We start from the raw sequence: 26,884 nt of genomic DNA on the forward strand, positions 1-26,884 counted from the left end.
TCTTTTGAAATAGCGATAGAGATGCTTAGTGGGGCCGACAGGGCCCGACCTCCACATCCGAGCGAGGTCACTCCATTCCTGATGGGCCTCCACTCCCTGTCGATCTTGGCCGCTCGGTCCGAGCCAAACCGACCTTGCGGACCTCACGGCGGGTCGAGGCTGAATTATTTACGCCCTTCCGGAGTCGGTGCGGCAACAAATCTGAATTCTGGCTTTACAGTGGGGTTGCCAACGGGATACCCTCGTCCCGGACGAGGTCAGTGTTCTCTCCTTGACACGTGATGATTTATTTTATCAACGCAAAGGTCTTGCTGAGACATTTTCGTTCCTAACCTCACCTAACCTAACCTTTTTACATCGCGATAAGCTTCGAAATTTCACAGGGCAAATGTAATAAGTTCAAAAGTCCTCTTCATTCTCTGGCCACAGTAAATGCAGTTCGTAATTTTTGAACATGTTTAAATTTTTGAACGAATTTTGTTCGTTCGGCGATTTCAGACAGAAAGCATGCTTGCGGTAAATTGTAACAGGCCACGTTCAAACTTTGGTCACTGGTAAAACAAAAATATACTTTTGCGCAGTGCTAGAAGTCGCTACACTTGGCTTCACGCGTTGTTCTCCGTCTGACTCGTATCCCACCTACCCACATGAATTCGGAGAATTTCTTCCCTTTGCTGATTGATCTCAAGCATACACTCTTCAAGCGTTGTTGTATGCTTGCAATGAAGTGAACAAATCCTGTAGGCTTCGGTTTCGCCAGTGTATCGACCAGCTCCTAATGTGCTGGTCCTGCATCCAGGCCCAGCCGAAGCCCAGCCCAGGCCCTACTGGCTCTAATTCCACAATGCTGTCCGACCGTGTGAAGGCCTGTGAGGGGCGAGTCGGCTGTCGGCGGTCCTAATTAATTATCCCGAATGCACCTACACACACTCACCTACCCACACACACACACACACACACACACACAAACGCCTACCTACACACAGACCTACACACCCACGCACACACTCACCTACACACACATACACACTCGCACACACACACGTGGGACGTTTGATGTGGAATTGATTACTCGGAGCACTAGCCTTGTTTTGTCATGCTCTCGTTTTGTTGCACCAGCGAGAGCCGCGCGGCCTTTAAACGGGACCAGTGTGGCGGATTTCGACCCGGGAATCCGAGAAGCTGTTAATTTAGGTCGAATTCGGAGAAGCTGTTAATTAACGCGGAACTCGCTTCCGGTGTGCCGTGCGTTGTGTCTGTCCATTCACATATTACGTAACGTTTTCTGTCTCGCACTCACTGGCAGTTCATAAGGCGCAACGAAAGAAAAATAACTCCAGCCAAATTTGTACACCAAAATTCATCAACTATGTAAAATTCACTGAAATTCATCCAAATACGACTGAAATTCATCGAATTTTGACTGAAATTCATCGAATTTTGACTGAAATTCATCGAATTTTGACTTAAATTCATCGAATTTTGACTGAAATTCATCGAATTTTGACTTAAATTCATCGAATTTTGACTGAAATTCATCGAATTTTGACTTAAATTCACCGAAATTTAACTGAAATTCATTAGATCTGTACACTGAAATTCACAGTGTACGTATGAACAAAAATGCGTCACGCAATAGGTGGACGTGGCAGGCATCCTTGAAATGACACATAACTAACGCAGCGTTCATAACTTAAGGATCCGTGCTTAATACGGAACGTCATTTTTTTTCAGACCTCTGCCCTTGTTGCTCCTTATGAACTAAATCCTAAACCACAATTCAAAGTCTAAATCCGTGAACTCTACAAAAAGCGTGCACTGTACACTGTCGAGTCTCAAGAGAGTACTCGCGAACCAGTGCCGAGTTTTCCACTCGTTGCTTACACTGGTCTTGGGGCGACCGCGTTCCGCGCGAAGGGCTTCGCGGCAAAATAAGCGGCGGCCTCGACTCTTTGAACGCTTTGAGGCGAGGCTGAGCCAAGCCGAGGGGCTGGGCCTTGCGGGGCCTTGCGGGGCCAAGGGGCTGAGCTGACCCGTGAACAAGAAAGGAGAGCAAAATGGAGGAAGTTGGTGGCGAAGCGGAGCGAGCGGCGCACAGTGGGCCAGAAGACCGGCGGAGGCGGACAAAATTCTAGACGCGGTTTTGAGCTCCAGAGTCGCTAAATGGGACTCGAACCGAACGTGTGACCCCACCAATGGATTCCTCGTTCGGAGAGCAATCCATTGGTGGGGTCACACGTTCGGTTCGAGTCCTGTTTAGCGACTCTGGAGATCAAAACGCGTCTTGAGTTTTGGCCGGCGGCGCCGGTCCTCTGGCCCACTGTGCGGCGGCAGGCGAGAGGAACTGCAAGAATGGAAAAATCGGCGAGGGAAGCGGAAGCAGAGCAAAGAAAAGCGAAGCCGGGCGGCGGAGCGCGGAGACGGCCGAGGAATTTGCGCGCGAATATAAAGTATATACAGAAACATGGAAAAGCTTCCAATCCGGCGACAGGGCGGTGACAAATCTTACGGATTAAAGTACCGAAATAGGGCGATGCCGGCGAAGGCGCTTCGGGGCGTTTTGGTGTCGCCTTGCCGCGTTTTGCCGCCTTTTGCCGGGGTCGCTCGGCCCGCCGCCCCGTCCGATGGCATTTCGCTGGCCAAGTCGAGTCGGCCCCAACAGCTGACGGCCTGCGGGCCGAATCCGAAAGTCCCTTTCGTCGCTGTCTCTCTCGCACCCGCACGGGACGCCCCGTGAGTGCGAGAGAGACACAGCGACGACAACGACTCTCGAAATCAGTCTGCTGGCCCCGCCTGGCCTGGCCGCGCTCGGCCGCCCGGGAAAATCAATTATCGAGGCAGCTCGGTTTTTGGCGGGAAAATGGCGAATCGTCGCGGACGGCCCGACGGCCACGACAGCACCACGGCCTTGCATTTGGGGGAAGCGGCGGTTACGCAGGTGTATTACTGCCCTAGTCCGTGACACGAATATTCTTCCGGACACGCCTGCCTGAATGCCCTCATTGCTTGCTCCACGCGCCACACTGGTAAAAGCGCGGGTAAAAGAAAAACGTATCATTACTCTTTGTTTTCAAGCGTAACCATTATTTTTCACTTGCAATCAAACGTCGAGAAATCGAGAAATCCTGTGTCCCCCCCAAAGCGCTCGAAATCTCTGGAAGTCTGAAATCTTTAACCAAATAGACAAAAAACATGCAGATTTTAGTCGTAATATTGGACGAAATCTTGCGAAATCCGACGAAATTTCTGCTCTTTAGAAACCTTGTGCCCCCAAGTGGTTGCCCCCTCGCGTAACAGGCTTAGCCGACCAGATTCCCTCTATCTTAATGCATGAGTGAATTTTATCCTAGTCTATGCTTCATTTCAAGCGTCACTTTACCCTCGAATGAAGCATAAAGTTTCGCTTTTGTGCTTCCAGTGTCCCGCCAGGGTGCCACTCTCGCAGCGGCAGCACTGACCTGGCCCGTCCGCCCCCTCTCGCTGCTGCTGTTCGCTGCTGTGCGGTCTGGGCACGCGTCCCGCAGTGTTTCCTCTATTTTTGTTGCCAGTTGACCCGCCTTGCCCCCACGGGGGGGGGGGGGGGGCTCCAGCGGGGCGGGGCCGGCAGTCCGGGCGACGTCTTCCCAGGGGTGCATGACCGCGCCACCGCGCCCGGCCCGGCCCAGGTCCACGGAGGGCACCTCACCGACTCCTCTCGACGCGACTGCACCTCAAAGTGCCGCGCCCTGCCCTTCTCCCATGCAGCTACACTGCAAATCCGTGGGCGCCACGGGAGTGGCAACGAAACCTACACTCTAAGTGTTCTACAGTGAAGATTCTCCATATTATGGTGAAAATGTTCCATATTATGGCGGTGCAGCTGACTTCGTAACATACCATTGAGAATTCACTGTACCTTATAGATATTTTGATGAATTTCGTTGGTATTATGGAGAAAATCTCTACCATAATATGTTGGTGCAGCCTTTCACCGTAAGACATTTACTGTGTACCACGAGGATGTGCACTGTACTGCCTGGCCGAATAGCAGCGCTTCCTCGCTCTGTCTCTCTCTCACCCGTGGAGCGTCCCGTGGGGCCGCGCGAGAGAGACGGAGCGCACTCTTTCAGCCGCGGCCCGCGGCGTGTCCGTGACCCCAATTAGATCTCGCCCGCAACGGCCAAAATTCGCGCGCGCTCGTGTCGTTTGGAAATGTTCTCTCCGGGGACACTTTGTGTTTATGCCCCGGCTCCGGGCTATTTTTATGTGGGGCATTAAAAGTTTTACGGCCATCCGGGGCCCGGCACGGCCCGGCAAGGCCCGCCCGAGAGGAAGGGAAGGCGGTAGGTAACTTGGACTTTTTCCGCGCGTCGCGCTGCGTCGCGCGGTGCGGGTGGCAACGGGTTGAAATTTGCAACATTGTCGAGAGGAGGCGGCAAGGCTGCAGCTGTCGGCGTCGTGCCGCGCTGCAGTCGTTTCCGTCGCTCTGTCTCCCTCGCAGTGGCGCCCACTGAAATTTCATTTAGGGGGAGCGACTGATCACTGTCAAAAAAATTAAGTACAATCGACTAATTGGTTTTGGTCATTCGAACTAAAACTAATTCTTAGTCGATTCAACCAAAATTTAGTTGAGTATAGTCGCTGCCCACCCTGCGAGGTCCGTCAAGATGCTGCGCTTGGCCGACCGTCCTCCATCAAGTCGGTAGCGCAGTGGTTAGCGTTATCGCACGGCGTGTCAGGGTATGCGTGTTCGACACCCGTCAAAACTTCCGATTTTTCGACTCTCTAATTAAGTGTCAGTGCCTGTGGGGCGGTGACGTCACATTTAGAGGGAGGTCGTGTGGTCACGTGATTCTCTTCAACCAATAGGAGAAGGCAGTTCTTAGTAATCTCAAAAGGATCTCGAGGAGATCGAATCAACTAAAACTAAGAAAATCGTCATCAAGTCTCCAAATGGTGTGACGTCACCGCTGCTTACGTCACAAGAGCCGACTAAAGGGAACTGACTAAATATTTTGGTCAAAATTTCGACTAAGTTTTGTTTGATTCGACTAATATTTGGTCGTTTTTACTGTCCACTCATGCTCGATTGGCGTGTTCTTAATTCTACTAATTCTTAGTCGCCCTGAAAAACGACTAAATTTCTTAGTACAATCCACTAAATTTTAGTCGATTGAACTTTATTTTTTTGACAGTGATATTCAGCCCCTTACAACCCCCTTTTTTCTCTTCTCTTCTTTTTCCTCTCCTTCTTTTCTTTGCTTCCCTTCCTTTCCTTTTTCTCCACTTTCCCTTTCTCTTTTTCCCTTCCCTCACCCACCACCGCAACCACCCACCCACCCCAAATCAGGGTCTGCGGCCGCAGACCCTGCACCCACGTGTTGGCGCCACTGCTCCCTCGCACTCATGGGGCGTCCCGGAAAGGTGCGAGGGAGACAGAGCGACGAAAACGACTCTCAGTCCGCCGTGCTGACCGGCGCAGCCTCGCGCAAGGGGCGCCAAGAATGCGGGGCGGAGGTCTGCATTGCTGCGTCCGCCTCTCGAGTCGGGTCTAACCAAAGCCGTCGTTGCGGCGACCCGCGGACTCAAGTGCAGCTCGCGCAGCTCTCACCTTGTCTGAGGCGTAGACACAACAAAATATGATGGAAAACAAAAAGAACTAGATACAACACTGGTGTAAATGCCATCAGGATATTCTGATTGAATTTCTGATTTCCAATCAGAAATCAGGATTTTTCTGATGGATTTTCTGATTGTCAATCAGGAATTCTTTCTGATTTCTGATTGTCAATCAGAAAAAATCCTGATTGAGTACCGACATCAGAGAATTCCTGATTTCTGATGTCTGAGTGCCAATCAGAAATTTCCTGATATTTGATTTCTGATTGGCAATCAGAAAATTTCTGACTGCTTTTCTGATTGCTGATTGCCGCTCAGAAATCAGAAAAGAACATCAGGAAATTTTGATGGTGTCAAAGTACAGATGCCTATAAAATGGAAAGTATTTGCGGTATCGGTTTCAAATTTGGTATGTGACATGTTCAGCCGATTTGACTAGGGCCATTTTAATTTCATACACATCGGATCATCTTTAGTAGCATATCGAGGCCTGATCACGAGCTATCGAAAATCGGACTTCAGATTTGGATCGGACTCAGTTTTGACCCCCCAGAGAAGTTATCATCAATTTTGAATGTGCCCCGGCACAGGCATATTACCGATGTTTGAAGTTGTCTTACCAATCAGAACTGTCCACTCAGAAAAAAACACAATCAGAAATAGTCAATCAGAACTGGTACCAATCAGAAATCATCAATCAGAGGTGCGCGAAAATACATCAGGATTTTCCAATCAGAAAATATCCTGATTGACCAATCAGGAATTTCCTGATTGAAATCCTGATGGATTTTACACCAGTGTAAGCAAATGGTTTCTGTCTCGAATATTCCGTATGAACGTCCCAACACTACACTCCCTGAAAAGGGTGATCTTGTTCGGAGAGATACTCTGGACGGCAGCAAGAGCATTTCATTTCCACAATGAATACACGCTGGGCTCAAGAGTAGTATTAGGAACTAGTGATAAAGAGTGACTCTAACGACCCACTTTTCATGGTGTATGCAGAGCCGGCGGTAAATTAGCCAAAAAATTGGCAAGCCGTTTTGAATGCCAAAAATTGGCAAGCTTGGCCCGAAAATACTCCCCAGCTGGCCAAACTTTGGCAAGCTTATAAAGATTTCCGACAAAGGCTTGCGAAAGCTGGGCATTCAAAACGGCTTGTCAAATTTGTAGCAAGCAAGCAAACTTATCACCGGCTTTGCAGTAAATGCTCAGCTCACTTAAAGCCTTAAGAAGTATTTTGAGCATATGTAAGGTACAAACTATTTAAACGCGAAGAAATAGTTCGTAAATTTACGACGTATTTTTCTTTGCAAGCATACGTATGCTCAAGACCCTCTGTTACGTCAAGCAGCTTTACTTGATCGTAACGTTTAAACAGTTTGTAAGGCTTTTAGAGTGAGAACTAGTAACGACTGCAACCATTGCTATTTTTGTCTCTCTCTCTCTCTCTCTCTCTCTCTCTCCCTATCTCTCTCTCTCTCTCTTCTCTCTCTCTCTCTCTCTCTCTCTTTCGAATAGTGTGCGCGCGGGTCGTCTGGGCTGTTCGTCCCCTCATCGCACTGGGCGTTTCGGTTGAGTGGAAGTAGTGCTGCGCGGCGTGTGTCTGAATAACAATGTCTCCGAACACACACACACACACCTACACACACACACACACACACACACACACACACACACACACGTCCGGCCGGCCGGGGTCTTCTAGTGTGCGGCACCCTTTCAGCACTACAGCCCCCTTCGGCGCCTCCGGCCTGGCGGGCCTGGCGGGCCTGGGCTGCCCTGGGCCCCGCCTGCATTGTGCGCCGACAATGGCCGGCCGCGGTGCACACTGCAGGCTGATTCCGAAGAGCGGCCTTCGTCGCTCTGTCTCTCTCGCACACCTACGAAGCGCCCCACGAGTGCGAGAGAGGCAGCGTGTCGTTCGGAATGGGCCCGCCGCCGCACAGTGGGCCAGAAGACCGATGGAGGCGGTCAAAACTCTAGACGCGTTTTGAGCTCCAGAGTCGCTAAAGGGGACTCGAACCGAACTTGTGACCCCACCAATGGATTGCTATCTGAACGAGGAATCCATTGGTGGGGTCACACGTTCGGTTCGAGTGCCCTTCAGCCACTTTGGGGCTTAAAACGCGTCTAGAGTTTTGGCCGCTTTCACCGGTCTTCTGGCCCACTGTGCGCCGTGCCGTCGCTGCCTTGTGCCGTGCAACAACACCGACAACACCGTGTCCGCGCTGTCGATCCGTTTCCCGCGTCCCAGCTTCCGCAGCAGACTGATTCCGAGAGTCGTTTTCGTCGCTCTGTCTCCCTCGCACCCATACGGGACACCTCGTGAGTCCCGAGAGAGACAGAGCGACGACAATGACTCTCGGAATCAGTCTGCAGGTACGCCAGGAAGCAGCGCGCGGTACTGTGGAAAAGCAAAGCGCCGCACCGAGAGACCACAGCGGAAATGACTACACTGGTAGAACTGCAACGTACTTTGGAGTTGCACTCTGAAAACAAACCATTTCAGGCCTTACAAAGACAAGAAGCTAGGTAACAAAGTATTTCCAGCATACCTAAGCTTACAAAGAAAACACTTCGCAATTTACGAAATATTCCTTCGTAATACAAACTAAATAGTTCGTACGTTACACATGCTTTAAATACTGCGTAAGGTTTTGAGCGTGTCCTGGTCCATGTCACTATTCGCGCAAGGAATGTCATTGAAGACGGTCAAAACTGTTCTCAGCTAATGTTCCTGGAATCCGTAGATCTCCAATTTAAATGAAAGAAAGTTGAGCCTGCACTGCTGGCTCGTCGCGGCTACCGCTGACCTTTTAGGCCACACGCGCAGTGACCCTTTAAATCAGGTGCCAATGACCCAGGAAAGGTATGCGCGGCTGGAAACCGGATTTTGTCACGAACTGCCACCCCGAGGCTATTTACGTAAAATGAATTTCTGCAAGTTATTGGCCGTAATTTTGATATCACGGTATCTGATTCTTCGCTTATTTTCCACAGTGAGGCCCCGGCGCTGGGTGTGGGGTGGAGAGAGAAACTTGGGGGTGGCATAAAAAGCGGCCCAAATAATCTTTACTAATTAGTGATGGGGCGTATTAATTCGCGTTCAAAGTGCGCTCGCCCCGGGAGAAGAAAACTTCCGAACCAAAGTCACAGCTCACCGCACACAACGGCCTATCTTCTCTGTGTTCCCCATGACGTACGTTGTTTTGTCCAAAGACCTCCCACGTTCCTGGCGAACCCTCACTTGAATGGTCATCGGACACAACACCGTATGTCTGGGCCGCTCCGTCCCTCCTCTTCTGCCAGGTGAAATACCTCATTAAGCTGGAACAATACCGCGTCCTTGCGCCCGGCGTGGGTCTGTCTGGCGGGCCGGGACGAGGCCTTCAAAGGAATGTCCAGCCAGGCGCTAATGACACGTCCCGGGCTGTGCGTTCTTGCTCGAGAAATGAATCGCTCCGAAACAAAGCTCTCACTTCATCAAACGTTTCTTTTAACTAAGAAGCAGTCCCCACACTGTCAGAAAACTCCGTAAAAATACGGAAATTTAACGGAGACTGTCCATTTTTTTTTAACGGAGATCTCCGTTTTTGTGAATTATGGATTTTCTCCGTAAAAATATGGAAGTTATGTATGTAAATGAAATAGAAGCCTTACTTATCAAAGAGAACAGACTAATTCACGTTATCGATGGATCGGGTGAGCAACTGGTTAGGTGTTCCAAGAGTGCGCCTTTCCTAAAGCGACCTCGCCTTTGGGTTTCCGTCCATTTCTCCGATCCAAATGGCATGTGGTCAAGTGGATCTTCAAACAGTTTTGGAGAATATCACTATCGTCTAAAAGGGCACTGTTTGTATTATCATCGAAGGTGAAAGGAGAGAAGTAAACCGTTAAAATGCGTTTTCTTCTGCAAACATACGGTTCATCTCCGTAAAAATACGGAAAATCTCCGTAAAAATATGGAAAATTTACGGAGCCTCCATTCCCAAAATTAGAGTAACTTTCTCCGTAAATTTACGGACTTTTTTTCTAACAGTGCAGGAGTCCCTACTCACAGTGAAAACACTTTTAAGTATTTTCAGCGTGTCACGTTAACTATTTACTTTGCAGTTGCACTGAGAAAATTTGAGTCGTCACTTGATGACAATGTCAAGGCTAATTTTCCTGACAACAATGTCATCAAAATAATTGATTACGTTGTCACACCCATGCAATAAGTATAGGAGCTTTGGTGAAAATGTCGTTAATTTGTGGCGACATTGTCCTAATTTTGTTCGTGATGAAAATATCATCCACGTTTTTGGTCATAAAGTGACAACACATTTTCACAGTGTGGTTTCCAGTGTCGTGGGGCCAGGACACATGATTTCCCCTTCCCAGGTTGCCTGCTCTCGTCTCTCTCGCACTGGGGCGTTCCGCAAGGGTGCGAGAGAGACGGAGCGAGGAGACTGTTTCGGCATCGGGAGGGCGCGATGGGCGGCGCTGCTTGTCTGGCCGGGGCGGGGCGCCTCTTAAGTGGCCATTGCTCTATCTAGCGTCGAGTGCGCTGCTGCCTCTCGGGCCGCCTCTCTGCAGGCTGATTCCGAACAGTGCCTCTGTCTCTCTCGCACTCACGGGGCGCACCGTAAGGGTGCGAGAGAGACAGGGCCACGTCCGCCACCGGGCGGTCGAGATCACGGCTTTGTCGAGGCGCGCACAGTGGGCCAGAAGCCGGTGGAGGCGGACAAAACTCTGGACGCGTTTTGAGCGCCAGAGTCACAAAGCAGGACTCGAACCGAACGTGTGGCCCCACCAATGGATTGCTCTCCGAACGAGGAATCCATTGGTGGGGTCACACGTTCGTTTCGAGGCCTGTTTAGCGACTCTGGAGCTCAAAACGCGTCTAGAGTTTTGGCCGCATCCACCGGCTTCTGGCCCACTGTGGCGCGCCTCCAGGGCCTCCAGTACAAAGAGCGGCGAGACTACTAAGCCAACTCAGGGCGGAACAGCACAAGCCTCCGCGACAGCCGATTTTTTTTTCCCTCCCTCGTGAGTTTTGTCACGAGCAATCAAACTGAGGAGGAAACACAAGGAAGCGCGGGAGAATCGTGACAGTATGATTTGAGGGATTGACCGTGTTTCCGGCTCTGCGCGACCTCTTACTTTGTCGTGACTTTCATCAACAAACATTAGTTAAAGGTCGCGCAAAGCTTTTTCTGTTTTCTGTGTCCTCGGAGGAACCAGCATTATTAAATCTCCAGTCCGGACCAGGACGCCTCGAACAATGCCGCCTCGGCTCTCCTTGTAGTGTCTGATCTTTCTGAAGCGGCCGCCCGGAATGTCAAAATTCCACCACACATCTTCACATAATGTGAGGGTCCTTAGTTTCTTCTTCTCCTGTTCCCTGTGCTAGTCTTAATATGAAACATTAGGGTTCGTCCACAAATTACGTCAGATTTTCTTTTCCTCTCGCAGTCGACTGTAAAAAAGTCCGTACTTTTGTACGGAAATGGTACAGAAAAATATAACGGAGGTACGGAGAATAGGATGGAACGTCCGTACTTGCTCCATATGAACGCATGTGAACGGGTTCGGAAAAAAAGTACGGGAGTTCCGTAGTAGGACAGGAACGGACGGTCCAGGTGGGTCCAGGCAAACTATTGACCAGAAATGTTCCGTACTTTTTCTGTACTTTTTTCTCACAGTGTCCATAAAGCACTGTAAAAAATATGTTGTGAATTTACGACGGAATATTTTTCGAAGGGTTTTTGGGAATGTCCAAAAGTGCACTGTAAATGTTTCTTTCCTACAGGAACTTTTGTAAATCAACGTAGGTTCGTCGTTAATTTACGAAGGTTCTTTGTAAATTTACGAAGAAAAGTCGTAAATTTACAAAATCTGTTGTAAATGTACGAAGGGCTTCGTAAATTTACGACGGGCTTCGTTAATCTACGACAGGTCTTCGTAAATCTACGGCGGACCTTCGTAAATAAACGAAGGAAGTGTTGGCAATTTTTTTGCCGAAGGATCCGTCGTTAATTCCAGACGTATAATTACGAAGAATCTCTGTATATTAACGAAGTTTCTTTGTTTATAAACGAAGGTTCCCTGTAAATTTACGAAGGATCTTTGTAGATTTACGAAGGTGCTTCGTAAATTTCCATTGTGATTGGAAAATCGGCAGAGATCTTTCAAAAAATTTACGAAGGTTTTTGTAAAAATACGAAGAGCTTCGTAAATTAACGAAGGAACCGTTGGCAATTTTTTTGCCGAAGGATCCGTCGTTTATTCCGGATATTTATTTTTACAGTGAGAGCAACAAGGACAGAGCCTTCGGCAAATTTCGCTCGATCAGACCTTCCCCCTGAATTCCTTCCTGGATGCACACGTTGCGTACCAACCACCACGCTTGAAGAAAGAAGGAGTTCTACGATGCCTACATGCATTTAGATAGGAGAAAAGGAGTGCACGGGCTCTTGAAGCTTCAAGATCAAGGGCGCACAGACCGTAACCTTCACAAAAGGCGTAATGTTACGCCTAGGTTTTACCAGTGTGGGGGAAAGTGATTAGGGGACAAAGCCGTGGCGCGTTTAGGCCCGGCAAGGTGGCTGAGAGGATCAGGACGAGGACGTGGCTGGCGGCCCACAGTGGGCCAGAAGACCAGTGGAGGCGGCCAAAACTCTAGACGCGTTTTGAGCTCCAGAGTCGCTGAATGGGACTCTAACCGAACGTGTGACCCCACCAATGGATTGCTCTTCGAACGAGGAATCTATTGGTGGGGTCACCCGTTAGGTTTGAGTCCTGTTTAGCAACTCTGGAGCTCAAAACGCGTCTAGAATTTTGGCCGCCTCCACCGGTCTTCTGGCCCACTGTGCGGCCGGGGGGTCCACTGCAAGAAAAAGTGTGAATAGTACAACAAATGTACAACAAAAACTGTACAATGAAAGTACAACAGGATTGTAGAAAGTACAACGAGAATTGTACAAACCACAACGAGGCCGGGACTGCCCAGCACTCGTCATGCCGGTTCCATTGTACTTTGTACAACAATTGTTGTACTTTGAAAGTACAATAAAAACCTGATAAAAAATTTGCCAGAAATTTGTGTACTTTTGTTGTGGTTATTTCCTGCAGTGTCCTTCAGGACACGTGACCGCAGACAAACGCCAGGATTACTGCCTTGCAGTGTGCGAGACCCTCTTTTCCTGCAGGACCTGTCCCACGGTCCCACGTATTCGTAATCTGCTCTTCGTTCCGCCAGCTCACCTCCCGCGACCCTCTCCCAGGCTTGCATTGGCCGCCTTTCGATGCGGAGCCGCGCTTTCTTGGAACGCTCCGAGCAAAAGGGGTATCGCCTGAACGTTCTTTGGCCCTTACCGTGATATTACGGACGTATTTCGCAGGATGATCCTTTCGCTGCGCGCGCGTTGCGCGTTCCTTGCCGCGTTCCGTTGTACAAGAGTATTTCCGGAATGGGGGCGAGGAAACACTGCACTGAAAATGGCTGAAACAGGTTTCAGAGGCTATCGTATCGGTGCCTCAGGAGGCCAGTTGGGCTGTCTCAAACCTTCCTCAGAATTTGAAACATCAAGATGATCAAGTGAGGGAAAGTTAGGGAAGACAAGTAAAGAAGAAGAAGAGGAAGAAGAGGAAGAAGAAGAAGAAGAAGAAGAAGAAGAAGAAGAAGAAGAAGAAGAAGAAGAAAGAGACCATCCTCATGGAGCAGACATCTAAACCTTGAGCTATCCCTCAACCAGTTACTTCAACATAAAATAAAATAATGAAAATCTGAGTATGAAATCCTTGTCAAATATTGTAGTTTCTGCATTAGGCCACAGGGGTCGTCCTTTTCTCACCCTGCACTTTCGTCTCCAACTCACGCCTAGGCCAACAGACCGAAAATAGCTTATGAAGAATGGTTAAAGTTGCTAAAACGAGTGCTGTGCGTCAAAGTGAATACACATGTCGCTGCAGGCAGGTGTACAGAGCAGCCTGTTCCCAGAGAACCTTTGTCCCGGTGCCTATTTGCGCAGGGGAGGCCGAGGTCACCCCTGCACCGTGTGCACGACGGGGCCTTTTTCACAACAAACGCTCGCAGAAAACGCTGCCTTTGAATCGGCACTTCAAAGCGACGCTGTTTCAGGTCCAGTTTCCTCGCAAAGGCAGCTCATACGCGTCGGAGGGTAATGCATGCAAAAATTGTCAACAAGCCCTTTTTTTTCAGTTCCTGGTAGTTTTTACCCGAATGAAATAGTGGCCGCGTGGATGTTACCTGCTGACTTCCACGAATATGAGAGAGGAGAGAGAGAGAGAGAGAGAGAGAGAGAGAGAGAGAGAGAGAGAGAGAGAGAGAGGGGGGGAGCAGGAATTGTGGAGGAGGAAGGGACCCAGCGAAGGTGGAGGAAATCAGTGGAGCGGATGGATACGTGTGGGAGTGTGCATGAGTTGCGGGTAAACCACCTCTTCGACGAAGGGAGAGGATGAGAGAGGAGGGGGAGAGGAGGTGGCGCGGAGGAAGGGGGGTGAAGAGAGAGAGGGAGAAGGGAAAGGGATGAGGGGTGAAAGTCAGTCAGCCTCCGCAACTCACCTTCCACCCTACTCCCTCGCCGCGTGGCCCACACCGTGACGCGTTGCGCACTAAATACAATTTCACGTGGTAACTGCCACGCCAGGCCACGCCACGCAGCCGGGCGGCCACCAGACCGTAGCACCACGCAGCACCAGTGTGGGTGGCACGCCGCGCGTGCGTGTGCGTTTCCGTACGATATCTCTATGAGGTCCGCGCAATAAACGGAAAATACGAGTGTGCACAAAACACGGCTTGTTTGCAGTTTTTCATACATTTCTACGTTCCCAGCTGCAGAAAGTTTTTTCTGCTCGTATCTCTGTCACTGGGCTGGCTGTGTTTGGTGATTCGAATGGCTTACGTGATGTCAATTCCGAACAGTGACCTGGCCGGCGTGCGGCTAGTCATAATTGGTGTCTCACGTCAAAGAAAATTAACACTACTTCAGTCAACGAAAAATGAAAGTGGAATTGAAATTTGGAGAGCATCTTTTGTGGAAACTATTCTGAACCCAACAAACATTTTACGAATTTCTTTTCATACACACAAACTGACCACCAAATCTTTGGATCTTCCTCTCTGACGCATGTGTACTAGTAAAGTTGAAATGTGGTAAACAACTTCACCTCCAGACTTTACGTTCGAAATCAAGCGTAAGAAAGAAATTCTTATGTGCCTTTAGGTAGGCAGGAAAGGGGTGGAAGTGAGAAATACGCTTCAAGCCGAGCTCAGCGAACACTATGCATGAAGAATGTCGTACTAATACTTTGAGTGTGTCAAAGAAAGAGCTGATTATCGCGTCCCCCGGCGGACTCAGCGACATTAAATCTGAATCCCGTGATTTTGCAGTGCTTGTCAAAACGAGGCCGAAGCCTCGGCCGTGTGTGGCACACTGTGTGCCCTGGGTGGAAATGAAGGGCTGACGAGGGTCGAGGCCGAGGCCTGTGATTGGTCGGTCCGCTTGCCTCGCCTGCAGACTGATTCCGAGAGTCGCTTTCGTCGCTCTGTCTCCCTCGCACCCCTACGGGACGACCCAAGAGTGCGAGAGGGACAGAGCGACGAAAACGACTCTCAGTGTGCTGGCGTCTCGTGATTGGCCTCTTGGATGAGGCCGAGTGGGCCGCGCGTCCCTGTGCCCTGCTTCTGCCCTGCTTCTGCCTGGGCCGGACAACTCGACACGACTCGACGCGCACACCAGAATAGTTTCCGGCGTGGGTCGCGGTCCGCCGGTCCCGAGGGGGTAAACACTCGCGTAATACCCTGTACACAAAAACCGTGTATTACGCGTAATACACGTAATTGTAATACCATTTTTGGGATAAATATACCAAATTTTGGCATTTTAGTGCCGTAATACACGTGTAATGTCCCCGCAATACAGCGTAATACCGCGTAATACCGAGTACTCTGTACACGATTTCGTGGAGTGTTTACCCCCTCGGCCGGTCCGGTCGCTCCACTGACTATTTCATTCATTCAGGAGCCACAGGACCCACTCTAAAATGGAAGGGTCACACACAGGGCCAGGTTTCGGGACGCCAAAATCAGGTTTTTCCTTGTAAGAAACAAGGGAAAAGCTGCGCAATACGAATACAGACATACAACTCCATTCGTATTATGCTTGCACCATTGCCTTCGTAATATGAGAAATTTCTCCGCGAGACATTTACAGTGCGCTGTCCCTGCGGTGGCCGCCGTCGCATCCCGGCGTGCTGCTTGTTGCAGTGGCGTGGTCCACTCACTGCGCCGCGGCGCGGCTCCATTGGTGGCGCAGCCTCACTGTCCCGCCCGGGCGATGAATATGTAACAAGCCCGATTACAGGGCTGTTATCGCACCGATGAAGCACGGCTCGGTTCGGCTGGGCCCGCCCCGGCTCGGCTCGGCCTGGCACGACTCGGCTTGGCTCGGCTCAGCCGTGGAATGGCCCTGCACGTTGCACAGTGGGCCAGAAGACCGGTGGAGGCGGCAAAGCTCTCGATGCGGTTTGAGCTCCAGAGTCCGTAAAGATGACTCGAACTGCACGTGTGACCCCACCAATGGATTCCTCGTTCGGAGAGCAATCCATTGGTGGGGTCACACGCTCGGTTCGAGTCCCATTAAGCGACTCTGGAGCTCAAAACGCGTCCCAGATTTTGGCCGCCTCCGCCGGTCTTCTGGCCCACTGGGTCAGCCGTAATACAGACGCGGCGCGCTATTGGCCCTGCACTCGCAGCGCACTTGCAGTGTTCACGGCGCCTCAATCTTTCAAGAGATTAGTTTGGAAAGTGTTCGCTAAGTGCCATCGGCGCTGGGAGCAGGCTGGAAGCCGGCGGCCGAAGGCGCGCTGCATTGCCGGGCACGGTGTTGACTCAGGCTTCGGCGAGGCCCTGCGCGCCGGCCAGCCAGGCACGCAGGCAGCCAGGCAGCCAGCCAGGCAGCCCGCCCGCCCGCTAGTACCATCCCGCGCACCGACTGCCGGTCCGCCGAAAGGAAGGAGCCGAGGAAAAATGCGCTGTATCAATATTTTAGAAAAGCAGAATCTCTTGAAAGGGTCCTGCTTTCATGGGGATAACAGTGTGCACTGCTCGCACAGCCATCGAAAGCTCGCTGAAAATCGCGCGCCCCAATTCTTGCCTTCTGGATGGAAGAAACAAACATCATCCGGGAAAGCTAAATTTGATTTCGGAAACCCTGTGGAAAATTCCTGCTAGGTACACGCATGCAAACAATTGTCTAGGACACAAAATTCGTCATTGAAAGTAGCTTGCCATTACAAAGTATTTTGATCATACACAAACTTACAAAGAAAATACTTCGTGATTTACAAACAATTTCTTCGGAAAACAAATTGAATTGTTTGTACCTTACACACGCTCAACATTCTTCTCAAGGTTTTAACCAAGAGTGACCAATTTCTTTGAGTACAACGACTGGGGGAAAGTGCTAGAATAAGCACAATTTCTGGCGTATTTGCCAGACATGGTGCCTACTTACACGCGTTTTGGCCTCCTAAATGTAGAACGGGTTAGAATTTGGCACAGTTAATGTGGGGAATATCCCCCCTCCCCGTCGTTTCCAGCGTGAGGATTTGACGTGGGAACCTTGGAGGACCCAGGCCTTCCGTTCCAGAAACTTGGCCGTCCCGGCGAAGACGGGGCCGACCCACTGCCGCCCCTCACTCCTCATATGAGTGCAATTAAATTCCAAGTTGCGGTGTGAGGCGATCGCCCAATCCTTTGACACATTCCCCTCCCGTTCCCCTCAAGGCAACCAACTCCCCGGTCAGTATTAATTGTTTGCAGCACTTTGCGTGCCGTGCCATGGCGTGCCGTGCCCGTCCATCCACGCCGTGTCAGCCCCACCCCACCGACAGCCAGCCAGACCCATGTCAGCCCGGGCAAACTTTGGGGCAACGAGTAGCCCCAGGGAGGGAGGGCCAAGCGGCTCTGTTCTGAAACATTGAATATCGGTCACCTTGGCGCGCGCCTTGGTGGATGCGGTCTGGGCCCACCCTCGACCACCGCATCTTTTTTTTTAAGAGAGAGTACTCCGCTCTCGAGAGGGGACGGGATGAAATTAGCAGAGTTGGGCAAGAAATTTTGTCCGAGTTGGGCGGGCGGTTTGTGTTGTGATACGCGCCTAGGCGGCCCGTGCTGCGTGCGGTGGACAGACCTCTTTTGCCGTCATACAGCGACCCGCCCGCCCAGCCTTTTTCGTGTGTCGGCCGCCAGAAGCTCATTCCTTATTCATCAATCGCTCCTTTCGGCCTCCCGGCCCCGTGGAGCGCCGTGCACCGCAAACCGCATCAAAACCGAACGGGCCGCCAAACACGCGTCCCCCGCACCCGCACAGTGGGCCAGAAGACCGGTGGAGGCGGCCAAAACTCTAGACGCGTTTTGAGCTCCAGAGTCGCTAACCATGACTCGAACCGAACGTGTGACCCCACCAATGGATTCCTCGTTCTGAGAGCAATCCATTGGTGGGGTCACACGTTCGGTTCGAGTCCTGTTTAGCGACTCTGGAGCTCAAAACGCGCCTAGAGTTTTGGCCGCCTCCACCGGTCTTCTGGCCCACTGTGACCCGCCGACGCGGTGCCGCACTCACCGTGCGCAGGGAAAGCCACTGCCTAAACTCCACCCTGTGAAACCAAACGTGGACAACTGCACACTTGCTGGCGTAGAAGTCTTCACACTTGGAAGTGCAGGGTTCGCAGTCTCCACACTTCAATTGTGGAGTATAGCTCATGGAGCCCCTATCTCTGTCGTTAATCTTGAGATACTTTCACTTCAGAACGATTTTTGTAGTTCTAGCGACTTATCGCAACTTTGGGATGCAACAATTTAGCCATTGCAATATTTTGCGATTAACACATCCCTTGATTATTGTGACATACAAAAGCCTTTTGTTGTTCTTATATTGCAAATTCATGCGCAGTAAATTTATACTGCATATTCTTTTAGTAGGCGTCTTTGCAGAATTGTAATACTCTTATTGCAAAATTTTGCCGTAAGTTTCTAAAGTTCTTCAGTAGGCATTGCAGTAATATTCTTGTAGCATAAAATATGTACAGTAGGTAGTTTGAATCAGTGATGTGACCAATGGGCCATTTATTGTAGAATCATTCCTACTCGGTCATTAATGCCTCAACCCCTGGAGGATGCGAGTGAAAAGGTCTTCACTTTAAAAACGTACAACTACGCTTCAACACCATCACCATCATAAAAAAATGCTTTCTTGATTATGAAATTTCTTGTTTTTTTGTAAGAAGAAAAAGTTTTTATTGACGCAAGAAGTCAATTAAGGGTGCCGTTTCAGCGGTGTACCGTGCAGCAGGACCTAATTCTAGGTCCCCGGACGAGGAACACGTGTGCTGGGTGCATTGCCGGAGCCCCAATTCATTCCCCGAGCGTTTGGGAGCCCCTGCCGGTGTGCTGCCCCTGCCGCGCCACTGTTTCGGAGAGACGAGACAAAACTTGGAGATTGCTCGCCCGGCTGCCGTTCGCGTGGAGGGATATTTCACCACTGCTGCACTGGCGGAGGCAAGCAGGTCCAGGGTGCATCTCTACTCGAATAAAGCTCCGGGGCAAACTCCACACTATGAAAGGAACAGGAAGCCTCTCTGTTCATTAGAACCACATTGCTCCGCTCCGCTTGCGCGTCTATCTAAACATGGGAGGATTTCTTGTCTACGCTCGACTTCAAGCTTGAAAGTCCACAAGCGTACGCTTCAGGTTTACCAGTGTAGTGTGTTCGGGATCGATCTGCCGATTGTACTTACAGTGCGCTTCCTTCCCTATTACGGCACTCTGTGTGTGTGTGTGTGTGTGTGTGGTGTGTGTGTGTGTGTGTGTGTGTGTGTGTGTGTGGCCCACTACGGCACACTGGCCGCGTGGCCAGAGCTTCGGTCAGTTTGGCGTCTAGTTTGCAAGCGAGTTTGCCCCCACCAGCGCTTCTTCCGCAGTTCGCCGCGGGGAGCGGCACGGAGAGAGAGGGAGAGAGAGAGAGAGAGAGAGAGAGAGAGAGAGAGAGAGAGAGAGAGAGAGAGCGAGAGTGGCCGGGCTTCTTGTCAGGCCCCGTCTACCTCGCAATGAATCAAAACAAAGCGTGGCCCTAAAGGCGGCGAGGGCCGGCGGGGCCCTGGAGGGGCACTGGAGGGGGCATGAGCAACGATAGGGAAAGAACAGGCGGCGTTAAATGATGTAAATGAGCGGTGCAGCCGGCAGGGCGCGCCACGGCGGGCATGGGGCAGAAGCTCCACTCCGAACACGGCCTTTCCTCGCTCCGTCACTCTCGCGCCTCTTCGGTACGCCCCACGAGTGCGAGAGAGACAGAGCGACGAAGTTCGGAATGAGCCTCCGCAGGCCGCGCCGTTCCCATGCGACCCGCCGCCTCCTCCACCAACAATTTGAATCCGCGAACCCCGCCGACGGCCTCATGTCCATAAGCGCACCGCCCCCGCCCTTTTTGAGGACCTCGCTTCGCTTCGTTCTGCATGCTGTAACTTTACAATCTCTCTCTTTCTCTCTCTCTCTCTCTCTCTCTCTCTCTCTCTCTCTCTCTCTCTCTCTCTCTCTCTCTCTCTCTGCTCTTTCCATATTCTCGTCTCTGTTTTTAGGGCCCACCTGATCTCCGTCGCTGCTGTGTGTGCACTCTGTGTCGTGCAGCTGTGCAGCGCTGCTGGCTGGGGAGGATGCAGCAACGCGGACTGGCATTCGAAACGTTCGTTCCACACTCTCACGGGAGCAGACAAGCAGCAAGCGGATATGGAAATTTTATTTCATAATAGAGGGCTCATTCGGATTGGATAGATCGCTTTAACCGGCTTTAACTTTCGATTTCCGCTTGCAAGCTTGTCAGAAAAGTGCAAAAAAAATGACAGTTTTCTGCTGGAACTAATTCCCCTCCTCCCTGCCTCCCCCCCCTTCTCTCTCTCTCTCTCTCTCTCTCTCTCTCTCTCTCTCTCTCTCTCTCTCTCTCTCTCTCTTTCTCTCTCTCTCTCTCTCTCTCTCTCTCCACCCACACAGACAATACACAAAAAATGTTTCTTAATTTTTCGTTTTTGGTTAAAAAAAAACGTTAACGCTAACGCTAACGTGAAAGCAGATGATACTTATGGGAATGTTTATTTCAATGTATGAATGTGACATTTTGTCAATTTATTTCAAAGAGTAAACACTCGGAACTCTTTTTTTGACAAATTTGTTACACATGGTAATTCATGGAAATGTCAATTTTAGTATAACTTTTGAATATCCTAACGTGCCATTGTTTTGTGTTAAACATGTTCGCAATGACGGTGGGGCACTCATATGTCCGATACCACTTGTGTTGGGTATCATTTTCGTTGTTTCAACGCGAGGATGCACAATTTGGTGGCTAATCACATAAATACTCAATACCCGTAAAAGTTGTGTTCGGTACTAGGGCAAGGCGCCTTGCGGCACGCGGCGTGTCAGCCACATCTCCAAGCGGGGCCGGCCGGCCGGCGCGCCACCCGAACCCGACCTCAAGATAGATAAGCAAGAGTGGCGCACACTGCCGACGCGCCGCTTCTCGAGAGGGGCAGGGGTTCGGGGGGCGCTGAACTACGCGTTCTACGCACTCAAGGCTCAAGTGCGTGTGTGTGTGTAGACTGCTGCGGGGTGTGGCGGGGCGCGGCGGGACGTGGCGTCTCGGCTAGGGAATGGGCGAGGGGGGCAGCTACGCGATGCGTGCTAGCAGCGTCTCGTGACGACGCGCAACGCGAGGGACGCACTTCTTGAGTACTAGAGAGCTGGGTGTCGAGGTTATACGCCGCGCGCGCAACCCGAGGCCCCGCAGGCGCCCCGATTCATGGTGCGGCGGGCGACGGCGCGGCGCGGCAGACTGCGGGCCCTCCGCTCATAATCTTCTAGGCAGGCGAGCCAGCCGGTGCCTTGCCAGCGAGGCGCTCGGCCTCTTCTAGGCTTGCTAGTCAGGCAACGAGGCAACTCCTGCCTGGCTAGCCGGAAACTCGGTACTCTCTGCACGAGAGTACAAGCACGCTGATACGTGAACGTATCATCTGCTAAAAAAGAAAACAAATGTTTACACACAATAATAGTTTTTTCTTACAACGGATTGAAAAAATAAACTAATTTTAAGATTGTTATGTTCTTTTTGTTCAAGAAGTCTTTTTTGCGTGTGTGTGGTCTAGACTTTTCAAATGCGATCGCGCCTTCCCCAGTCTCCCCCACGCCAGAGTGACGTCACTCGGCGCGGCGCCTCGCTGTCTGCGGGCGGCGCTGCGCGGCGCCTCGTGTGCAAGACGAATGCGGCAACGCGGCCCTAAGTGCTGCCGCATCTCCATACTTTTCGGTCGCGGCGGCTCGGCACGACACGGCACGGCAGGGCACGGCAACGCAAGGCAGTGTACGGCACGGCAGGGCACGGCTCGGCGCGCTTCCGCAGTCCCCGGCCGACATTAGCATGTGTATATGGGAAGTTGCCAAAATTGTGGGTCCTTTTGTGTCTTTGGGCCACAGTTTCCTTATTTTTCGACGTATTGACCTGCGGTTTGATTCCTATGACTGGGCTTCATCTCCCCTGCTATCCCACACACTAACCGAGCATGCAGTCCAAGCATTTTCCTGTCAAAACAGGCTAAAACTGGGCAAAATGTAACTTCCGTGCTGTCCATTGTCCAAAAAGTCCGTGTTCCAAGGCGAACATCTCCTGAACTATTTGTCGGAGAGCAAATCCGCGAACAGCCTTTTGTTCCGTTGGCAACCCTTTATGACACCCTTGGATAGCAATTTCTTCCTGTGACTCTCACCTCCTGCTTTATTGGATGAAAAAATGTCCACCGTGTACTGGTTTTCAAACATCGTCAGCTTTAGTTTCGCGCCTCAGCGCCGAACCTGTAGCGGGAAAAGTTCGGCTCAGCGTCCAGAATCAGCAGCACGGTTTCCTCTTTCCAGCGCGGTAGGTGGATTTTCGCTGGAGGGCTCCATTCCGGCTGGCTAGACCATCGAAGGTAAAAATCCGGCATGTGTCAGGTTTGTGTGTAACATTCCGTGTCATCAATAGCGAGCTTGCTACTCGACCTACCGACTTCAGTCCACCTGGCCATTTTGCGCTTTCACGTCTTTTAAACTTTAGGCGAGACACCTGTTCGATTTGGTGAACGGGTTGGTCCGTTTTCGCGGTTTGTTTGATGATGTAACTTCCGTGCCATGCACATTTTCGGTAACTTCCGTGCCATTCCCCCATGTAAAGTATAGGGGAAAAATCGAAGTGCGAGAAAATCCTGGCCTCCTTCGGAAATGCGTTTAGAATGACCCCTAGAATACAGGAAAAATACTAAAAAAAATTTAGAACGAGATATTTTTTTCATTTTTTTAGGAGCCAAAAGGAGCCACAATTTTGGCAACTTCCCATATCCGGTCCCACTTCCCTCCCCGTTTTCAAGTTGCCGCCAACTCGGCCCGGCCTGCAGTGTCCCCGCGATTGCGGCGTGCCTGGCGGCGTTCGATCGCCGGCGGGATGATTCTGCGCTCCGTCTCTCTCGCACCCCCTACGGGACGGCCCACGAGTGCGAGAGAGACAGAGCGATGAACCGCGGTGTCGGGATCAGCCTTGATGAACCCGCACTCTAAAAGCCGTAAGGTGAAGATTCTCCATATCATGGAGAAAATTCTCTGTATTATGGTGGTGAAGCTGACTTCGTAACTTACCTTCGAAAAGTCTGTGTACCTTACAGATATTTTGTCAAAGTTCGTTTGTACTATGGCTGAAGAGGTGGTGTTCGGTCGTAGATTTGACATCGGTTTAGCACCGTGACGCGAGATGGTACCACCCGACCGCACCGTGGGCTAGAAGACCGGCGACGGCGGTGCGAATTGCAGATGCGTTTTAAGCTCCGGAGTCACTAAAGATGCCGAACGGAACGTGTGACCCCAACAATGGATTGCTCTCCGAACGAGGAATCCGCTGGTGGGGGCACAAGTTTGGTTCCAGTCCTGTTACGCGACTCTGCAGCTCAAAACGCGCGTAGAGTTTTGTCCGCCTGCGCCGGTCTTCTGGCCCACTGTGCGACGCCAAGTTGGTGCGGCGGTCCTGTCCGCGGCCCGGCGACCCGAAAGGCAGTGAGTGTGTTTGTCCCGCCGTAATTGCGCAAGTAGTCGTTAGAGAGTGTGTGCCTGAATAGTGGTTGAATAGCACTCAGCCATACATCACCGTCGCGCGCACGCGCGGACCGTTTTTCCCCGCACTTCGCTCGCAGTCCTGGAGTCTGTCGCTCTGTCTCTCTCGCACTCACGTGGCGCTCCCGACGGGTGCGAGAGAGTTAGAGCGACGAAGAAGACTCTCGGTCCGCTGCTCGTGCTCATGCTCCCCCTGTTCTTGTTGCAGCGACGGCGCTCCCCGTCATGTCGGTGGAGGGCACCTCGGTGCAGCTGCCCTGTGACGTCACGGCGCCCAGCCACGACAAGGTGTACATGGTGCTGTGGTTCAAGGACGACGCGGGGCTGCCGCTGTACAGGTAAGAGAAGGGAGAGTCTTGGAGGAGGGGAGGGGGTTTCAGGAACTAATGTCCGCTGAAAAAATGTCCACTTAATTTATGTCCGTTAGGAAATAATGTCCGGTGAAGAAATATGTCCACGTGGAAAGAATGCCCCCGAATTATATGGCCGCATTTTCAAATGTCCAACTATTTGTTTATCCATAGTGACAAATTAACTAAGTCCGTTCTCAAACAATTTTATTTGGCATGGCTTCCAAATGGCATTTAGCATCTAACAATGGCTGCACCTTGATGTTGTACGCAATTGTCTCTACACTACAAACCTGTGTACTTTGTACACACTTACAAATGCATACTTGGCAAGTTTACACGTACAAAACGCATGCTTGGCACCGTTTAACTCCATGCTAAGCATAGGCGTTTGCAAGTGTGTACTTGCCAAGCATGTATTTGTAAGTGTGTACTTGGTAGACAATTAGGTTTGTAGTGTAAGTACCTGAAATTCCTTCCACCTTTCGTTGTAATCCTCGTAGCTATTGGGCAGAATATGAATCGTGCGTCGGCACATCTCATTCTTCTCATTCATGCCCATGGATGACATGGATGTGTCCAGCCCCAACCCCACCAAGTACTTGGTGGAGATCATGTTCCTCAGACCTCCACTCGCAAACGATCCTCCACATGTTAGCATGATGCATGTCGACCACATTCGTTCGGTGCCGAAAAAACCTCAGGCCTTTATTAGGGGTGGTCATTAAATTATTGGACATTCTACCTTGGACATTGTGTGCATAGACGAAAAATCGATGGACAAAAACGGACCGGACATTTACCTGTGGACATTTCTTCACTGGGAGGGTGTTTAGGGAGAGGGGGAGGGTTTTGCAGCGAGAGGAGGTGAGGGGCCAGGGTGTTGCCATTCACGTTTGAGCCCCAGTGATCTGAACCCCAGTGGTCTCAGGCCTTGTGGTCTGTCTGAGACCCCAGTAGTCTGAGAGCCCAGTGTTCTGAGACCCCAGTGGCCTGAGGACCAGTCAGTGTTCTGAGATCCCAGTGGTCTGAGACCCCAGTGGTCTGAGCACCAGTGGTCTGAGTAGGGATGTAAAGGCCGGTAATATTACCGGTAAAGAACGGTATAATACGGTAAAATACCGTATTTTACGGAGACCCCGGTAAAATTGGTATTTTTCGGTAATTTTGAAATATTGACTTATTTGAACTTCTTTAGCTTCCATACGATTAGACAGGACGTGCGGACTGAAAATAGCGCTTCTTTTGAACTCTTGGTTTGTATCTGCTTCTCGTGCCACCCCGTGTACGTGTAAGACGTCTTGCCACTTAAAATTAATGTGAAGTTAATGTTCTCTTCTTTTGCAAAACTTGTGGAAATCAAAATCCATTTACGCGACCCAAATCTCCGAAAGGCAAATCAAAAACCTTTCTTTGTTGCCAAGGTTCATATAATTTTAACTTACTTAAAAAAGAGGTAAATCTAGGGGTAGATATTTGTTAGAAATTTGAGCTGAAAAGTGTAATGAACATTGGTATGGTTGTTGGACACCTTGCAGCCTTTAAGGAAAAAAGTTTCTTCATGGAATTGAGACAACTTACTTGGATTACGAGAAAAACGGCGCCCGTTTTGTTAATTCTTAAGTATATTTGGGCTGTTAACTTTGCTGCTCTACGCATTTCTTAATCCAGCCCAGTAGGAATAAGTGAAAAGCACTCAGATTCAAAATTAATTTAGGAGGGTCTAGTGGGAGAATAGTTCATATTTTTGACCCACAGGGTCTTTCGTCCTTGTCTATTTCAAATATGCGACATTGTCCTTGAGTCATGATGGTTTGCAACCATGTTTGGAACGATGCGGCCGATAATTAATGATACACCCTCACCCAAATGAACCTCTTTTCCCCCTATTTCCTAAGAAGAACCACAGTTACTTCTTTAAGTCAAGAAAAATCAATTTTACCCAATTTTACTGTATAATACGGTAAAATACCGTATTTTACCGTAATTTACGTAACTTTGAATCTTACCGGTATTTTTGCATCCCTAGGTCTGAGCACCAGTCAGTGTTCTGAGATCCCAGTGGTCTGAGACCCCAGTGGTCTGAGCACCAGTGGTCTGAGCACCAGTGGTCTGAGCACCAGTGATCTGAGTATCAGTGATCTGAGCACCAGTGGTCTGAGCACCAGTGGTCTGCGCACCAGTGGTCTGAGCACCAGTGGTCTGAGCACCAGTGGTGTGATATCCCAGTGGTGTGATATCCCAGTGGTGTGAAACCCCAGTGGTCTGAGCACCAGTGGTGTGATGCCCCAGTCGTCTGAGACCGAGTGAGACTGGAGGCCGAGGGGGTCATCAACCACTGATTGAAAAAAGGTACAATTGAGTGAGAGTATATGAAATTTCACTGTTAGTTTTGCCATGCTATTTGTCGGCATTCGGGCATTTATCTCACAGAGATTGCCTACTCAAAAGCGGGTTAGGGAAAAATCTAGTGAGAGTGAGACAGAGAAGGGTAGGGGAGAGGGGAGGGTGTTTCGGGAGAGGAGAGGAGGGCCGAGGGTCTTTCTGGAGAGAAGCAGAGGAGGGGACGGGAGTTGGCTGTGCCGCGGCGCAGCGACGCGCCGTGGCGAGTAAGAGCCGTGCGCTTGTTTGAGCCGCTGGCGCCGCTGGCCCCGCCGGAACAAGCCCGGCCGTGGCACGGCACGGCGGCCCCGGCACAAACCGGCAACTGGGCGGCTTTAATGAAAAGTTACGCGCGCGGGGC

The 26,884-nt window shown here is 50.7% G+C and overlaps 1 protein-coding gene across 1 annotated transcript in view; it reads left to right on the forward strand.

Moving 5' to 3' along the window:
• LOC117644037 (neural cell adhesion molecule 2-like) overlaps positions 1 to 26,884 on the forward strand; it is a 290,539-nt gene that overhangs the window by 29,740 nt on the left and 233,915 nt on the right. The window contains exon 2 of the mRNA XM_034383224.1: positions 24,000 to 24,129. Coding sequence (XP_034239115.1) covers positions 24,000 to 24,129 — 130 coding nt within the window. The remainder of the gene's footprint in view (positions 1 to 23,999; positions 24,130 to 26,884) is intronic.

Source organism: Thrips palmi, unplaced genomic scaffold, assembly GCF_012932325.1.
Source record: "Thrips palmi isolate BJ-2018 unplaced genomic scaffold, TpBJ-2018v1 HiC_scaffold_17, whole genome shotgun sequence".
NCBI lineage: Eukaryota > Metazoa > Arthropoda > Insecta > Thysanoptera > Thripidae > Thrips > Thrips palmi.